This window comes from Pelecanus crispus, chromosome 17 (assembly GCF_030463565.1).
Source record: "Pelecanus crispus isolate bPelCri1 chromosome 17, bPelCri1.pri, whole genome shotgun sequence".
NCBI lineage: Eukaryota > Metazoa > Chordata > Aves > Pelecaniformes > Pelecanidae > Pelecanus > Pelecanus crispus.
In genome coordinates this window covers 7,690,389-7,696,388 of record NC_134659.1, presented here as the reverse complement: position 1 = coordinate 7,696,388, position 6,000 = coordinate 7,690,389, and the positions used below count along the sequence as shown (strand labels likewise).

The 6,000-nt window shown below is 72.8% G+C and overlaps 1 protein-coding gene across 1 annotated transcript in view; it reads left to right on the top strand.

Moving 5' to 3' along the window:
• Nucleotides 1–6,000, top strand: part of LOC142595116 (copine-5-like) — a 39,012-nt gene continuing 33,012 nt past the window's right edge. The window contains exon 1 of the mRNA XM_075722561.1: nucleotides 1–83. Coding sequence (XP_075578676.1) covers nucleotides 1–83 — 83 coding nt within the window. The remainder of the gene's footprint in view (nucleotides 84–6,000) is intronic.

Here is a 6,000-nt window from a genome sequence, read left to right as displayed (position 1 = left end):
ATGGCGGGCCTGGGCATCCCGGAGCCGGGCAGCGGCCCCGGCCCCGTCCCGGCCACCCGGGTGGAGCTGACGGTGTCGTGCAGGTACCGGGGCCCCGGCCGAGCCGGCACCGGCGGCGGGAGCGGGGGCAGGCGGCGTTGTGGGGCGCCGGGGGCACCGGGAGGCACCGGGAGCGGGGAGCAGTCGGTGTTGTAGCATACTGGGAGGCACTGGGAGGCACTGGGAGGCACTGGGGGCAGGGAGCAGTCGGTGTTGTAGCATACTGGGAGGCACTGGGAGGCACTGGGAGGCACCGGGAGTGGGGAGCAGTCGGTGTTGTAGCATACTGGGAGGCACTGGGAGGCACCGGGAGGCACCGGGAGGCACCGGGAGGCACCGGGGGCAGGGAGCAGTCGGTGTTGTAGCATACTGGGAGGCACTGGGAGGCACTGGGAGGCACCGGGAGTGGGGAGCAGTCGGTGTTGTAGGGCACTGGGAGGCACTGGGAGGCACCGGGAGGCACCGGGAGGCACTGGGGGCAGGGAGCAGTCGGTGTTGTAGCGTACTGGGAAGCACTGGGAGGCACTGGGAGGCACCGGGAGTGGGGAGCAGTCGGTGTTGTAGCGTACTGGGAGGCACCGGGAGCAGGGAGCAGTCGGTGTTGTAGGGCACTGGGAGGCACTGGGAGGCACTGGGAGGCACCGGGAGTGGGGAGCAGTCAGTGTTGTAGCGTACTGGGAGGCACTGGGATGCACTGGGAGGCACCGGGAGCGGGGAGCAGTCGGTGTTGTAGCGTACTGGGAGGCACTGGGAGGCACTGGGAGGCACCGGGAGGCACCGGGAGCGGGGAGCAGTCGGTGTTGTAGCGTACTGGGAGGCACCGGGAGGCACTGGGGGGCAGGGAGCAGTTGGTGTTGTAGCGTACTGGGAGGCACTGGGAGGCACTGGGAGGCACCGGGAGTGGGGAGCAGTTGGTGTTGTAGTGTACTGGGAGGCACCGGGAGCAGGGAGCAGTCGGTGTTGTAGGGCACTGGGAGGCACTGGGAGGCACTGGGAGGCACTGGGAGGCACCGGGAGTGGGGAGCAGTCAGTGTTGTAGCGTACTGGGAGGCACTGGGATGCACCGGGAGGCACCGGGAGCGGGGAGCAGTCGGTGTTGTAGCGTACTGGGAGGCACCGGGAGGCACTGGGGGCAGGGAGCAGTTGGTGTTGTAGCGTACTGGGAGGCACTGGGAGGCACTGGGAGGCACTGGGAGTGGGGAGCAGTTGGTGTTGTAGGGCACTGGGAGGCACTGGGAGGCACTGGGAGGCACCGGGAGGCACCGGGAGCGGGGAGCAGTCGGTGTTGTAGGGCACTGGGAGGCACTGGGAGGCACCGGGGAGCGGGGAGCAGTCGGTGTTGTAGCGTACTGGGAGGCACTGGGAGGCACTGGGAGGCACCGGGAGCGGGGAGCAGTCGGTGTTGTAGCGTACTGGGAGGCACTGGGAGGCACTGGGAGGCACCGGGAGCGGGGAGCAGTCGGTGTTGTAGCGTACTGGGAGGCACTGGGAGGCACTGGGAGGCACCGGGAGCGGGGAGCAGTCGGTGTTGTGGTGCACTGGGAGGCACTGGGAGGCACTGGGAGCAGGGAGTGGTTGATGTTGTAGGATACTGGGATGCATTGGGAAGCACTGGGATGCACTGGGAGCAGGGAGCAGTCAGTGTTGTAGGTTACTGGGAGGCACTGGGATGTACTAGGATACACTGGGATGCACTGGGAGCAGGGAGCAGTCAGTGCTGTAGGATACTGGGAGGCACTGGGATACACTGGGATGCACTGGGAGCAGGGAGCAGTCAGTGCTGTAGGATACTGGGAGGCACTGGGAAGCACTGGGAGCAGGGAGCGGTCGGCATTGTAGGATACTGGGGTGTACTGGGAGGCACTGGGGGAGCGGGAGGCAGTTGGTGTTTTCGGATACTGGGAGGCACTGGGAGAACGGAGGCACTGGGGGGGCACTGGGGGGGGGCAGGAGGCAGCCGGTGGTTTTGGATACTGGGAGGCACTGGGGGAGCGGGGGGTGTCGGGTACTGGGAGGCACTGGGAGAGTGGGGGGAGCACAGGGGTTGTCGGGGTACTGGGGGCATGGGGGGGCACTGGGAGGCACTGGGGGAGTGGGGGGTACTGCGGGTATGGGGCACTGGAGGGCACTGGGAGGCACTGGGAGGCACTGGGGGAAGTGGGGGGCTCAGGGGGGAGCACTGGGAACATGGGGGGCACTGGGGAGAGCGGGGGGTACTGCGGGTATGGGGCACTGGAGGGCACTGGGAGGCACTGGGAGGCACTGGGGGAGTGGGGGGCTCAGGGGGGAGCACTGGGAACATGGGGGGCACTGGGAGAGCGGGGGGTACTGCGGGTATGGGGCACTGGAGGGCACTGGGAGGCACTGGGAGGCACTGGGGGAGTGGGGTGCTCGGGGGGGAGCACTGGGAACATGGGGGGCACTGGGAGAGCGGGGGGTACTGCGGGTATGGGGCACTGGAGGGCACTGGGAGGCACTGGGAGGCACTGGGGGAGTGGGGTGCTCGGGGGGGAGCACTGGGAACATGGGGGGCACTGGGAGAGCGGGGGTACTGCGGGTATGGGGCACTGGAGGGCACTGGGAGGCACTGGGAGGCACTGGGGGAGTGGGGTGCTCGGGGGGGAGCACTGGGAACATGGGGGGCACTGGGAGAGCGGGGGTACTGCGGGTATGGGGCACTGGAGGGCACTGGGAGGCACTGGGAGGCACTGGGGGAGTGGGGGGGCTCGGGGGGGAGCACTGGGAACATGGGGGGCACTGGGAGAGCGGGGGTACTGCGGGTATGGGGCACTGGAGGGCACTGGGAGGCACTGGGAGGCACTGGGGGAGTGGGGTGCTCGGGGGGGGAGCACTGGGAACATGGGGGGCACTGGGAGAGCGGGGGTACTGCGGGTATGGGGCACTGGAGGGCACTGGGAGGCACTGGGGAGGCACTGGGGGAGGAGTGGGGGGCTCTAGGGCCGGGGGGGTGCACGAAGGGGGGACCCCGGGGATGGGGTGGGGGTTCCGAGGGTGCCATGACCCCCCCGGTGCCCCTAACGTGGGTGCTGGCCCAGGGGGCTTGGGGGGGGGGGGGGACGGACACATGGGTGCTGGGGGCGCTGCTGTGGGTGCTGGGGACCGAAACGGGGGGGCTGGGGAGGGGTGCAATGCCCCACCCCCCCCGGGGGGGGCCCCTAAACCTCCTGCCCCCCCCCGCCAGCCCCCACTGCACCCCCTCTCTGCAAGCTGGGGGCCCACTGGGTCGGGGTGCTGGGGTGCCCCTGGTCCCCCGGCCGTGCTGGGTGCCCTGTGCCCCCCCAGCTGCAGTGGGTGCCCCCCTGGCCATGCTGGGTGCCCCCCCCAGTCGTGCTGGGTGCCCTGTGTCCCCCCCCAGCTGTGCTGGGTTCCCCCCCGACCATCCTGGGTGCCCTGTGCCCCCCCAGCTGCAGTGGGTGCCCCCCAGCCGTGCTGGATGCCCTGTGCCCCCCCAGCTGCAGTGGGTGCCCCCCCCAGCCGTGCTGGGTGCCCTGTGGCCCCCCAGCTGCAGTGGGTGCCCCCCCCAGCCGTGCTGGGTGCCCTGTGCCCCCCCAGCTGCAGTGGGTGACCCCCCCCGACCATCCTGCGTGCCCCCCAGCCGTGCTGGGTGCCCTGTGCCCCCCCAGCTGCAGTGGGTGCCCCCCCCAGCCGTGCTGGGTGCCCTGTGCCCCCCCAGCTGCAGTGGGTGCCCCCCCCAGCTGTGCTGGGTGCCCTGTGCCCCCCCAGCTGCAGTGGGTGCCCCCCCCAGCTGTGCTGGGTGCCCTGTGCCCCCCCAGCTGCAGTGGGTGCCCCCCCCAGCCGTGCTGGGTGCCCTGTGCCCCCCCAGCTGCAGTGGGTGCCCCCCCCCAGCCGTGCTGGGTGCCCTGTGCCCCCCCCAGCTGCAGCGGGTGACCCCCCCCCGACCATCCTGGGTGCCCCCCAGCCATACTGGGTGCCCTGTGCCCCCCCAGCTGCAGTGGGTGCCCCCCCCAGCCGTGCTGGGTGCCCTGTGCCCCCCCAGCTGCAGTGGGTGCCCCCCCCAGCCGTGCTAGGTGCCCTGTGCCCCCCCAGCTGCAGTGGGTGCCCCCCCCAGCCGTGCTGGGTGCCCTGTGGCCCCCCAGCTGCAGTGGGTGCCCCCCCCCAGCCGTGCTGGGGTGCCCTGTGCCCCCCCAGCTGCAGTGGGTGCCCCCCCCCAGCCGTGCTGGGTGCCCTGTGCCCCCCCAGCTGCAGTGGGTGCCCCCCCCAGCTGTGCTGGGTGCCCTGTGCCCCCCCAGCTGCAGTGGGTGCCCCCCAGCCGTGCTGGATGCCCTGTGCCCCCCCAGCTGCAGTGGGTGCCCCCCCCAGCCGTGCTGGGTGCCCTGTGGCCCCCCAGCTGCAGTGGGTGCCCCCCCCAGCCGTGCTGGGTGCCCTGTGCCCCCCCAGCTGCAGTGGGGGTGACCCCCCCCGACCATCCTGCGTGCCCCCCAGCCGTGCTGGGTGCCCTGTGCCCCCCCAGCTGCAGTGGGTGCCCCCCCCCAGCCGTGCTGGGTGCCCTGTGCCCCCCCAGCTGCAGTGGGTGCCCCCCCCAGCTGTGCTGGGTGCCCTGTGCCCCCCCCAGCTGGCAGTGGGTGCCCCCCCCAGCTGTGCTGGGTGCCCTGTGCCCCCCCAGCTGCAGTGGGTGCCCCCCCCAGCCGTGCTGGGTGCCCTGTGCCCCCCCAGCTGCAGCGGGTGACCCCCCCCCGACCATCCTGGGTGCCCCCCCAGCCATACTGGGTGCCCTGTGCCCCCCCAGCTGCAGTGGGTGCCCCCCCCAGCCGTGCTGGGTGCCCTGTGCCCCCCCAGCTGCAGTGGGTGCCCCCCCCCAGCCGTGCTGGGTGCCCTGTGCCCCCCCAGCTGCAGTGGGTGCCCCCCCCCAGCCGTGCTGGGTGCCCTGTGCCCCCCCCAGCTGCAGCGGGTGACCCCCCCCCGACCATCCTGGGTGCCCCCCAGCCATACTGGGTGCCCTGTGCCCCCCCAGCTGCAGTGGGTGCCCCCCCCAGCCGTGCTGGGTGCCCTGTGCCCCCCCAGCTGCAGTGGGTGCCCCCCCCAGCCGTGCTGGGTGCCCTGTGCCCCCCCCAGCTGCAGCGGCGGGTGACCCCCCCCCCGACCATCCTGGGTGCCCCCCAGCCATACTGGGTGCCCTGTGCCCCCCCAGCTGCAGTGGGTGCCCCCCCCAGCCGTGCTGGGTGCCCTGTGCCCCCCCAGCTGCAGTGGGTGCCCCCCCCAGCCGTGCTGGGTGCCCTGTGCCCCCCCCAGCTGCAGCGGGTGACCCCCCCCCGACCATCCTGGGTGCCCCCCAGCCATACTGGGTGCCCTGTGCCCCCCCAGCTGCAGTGGGTGCCCCCCCCAGCCATGCTGGGTGCCCTGTGCCCCCCCAGCTGCAGTGGGGTGCCCCCCCCCAGCCGTGCTGGGTGCCCTGTGCCCCCCCCCAGCTGCAGCGGGTGACCCCCCCCCCGACCATCCTGGGTGCCCCCCAGCCCATACTGGGTGCCCTGTGCCCCCCCAGCTGCAGTGGGTGCCCCCCCCAGCCATGCTGGATGCCCTGTGCCCCCCCCAGCTGCAGCGGGTGACCCCCCCCGACCATCCTGGGTGCCCCCCAGCCATACTGGGTGCCCTGTGCCCCCCCAGCTGCAGTGGGTGCCCCCCCCAGCCGTGCTGGGTGCCCTGTGCCCCCCCCAGCTGCAGTGGGTGCCCCCCCCAGCCGTGCTGGGTGCCCTGTGCCCCCCCAGCTGCAGTGGGGTGCCCCCCCCAGCCGTGCTGGGTGCCCTGTGGCCCCCCAGCTGCAGTGGGTGCCCCCCCCCAGCCGTGCTGGGTGCCCTGTGCCCCCCCAGCTGCAGTGGGTGACCCCCCCCGACCATCTGCGTGCCCCCCAGCCGTGCTGGGTGCCCTGTGCCCCCCCCAGCTGCAGTGGGTGCCCCCCCCCAGCCGTGCTGGGTGCCCTGTGCC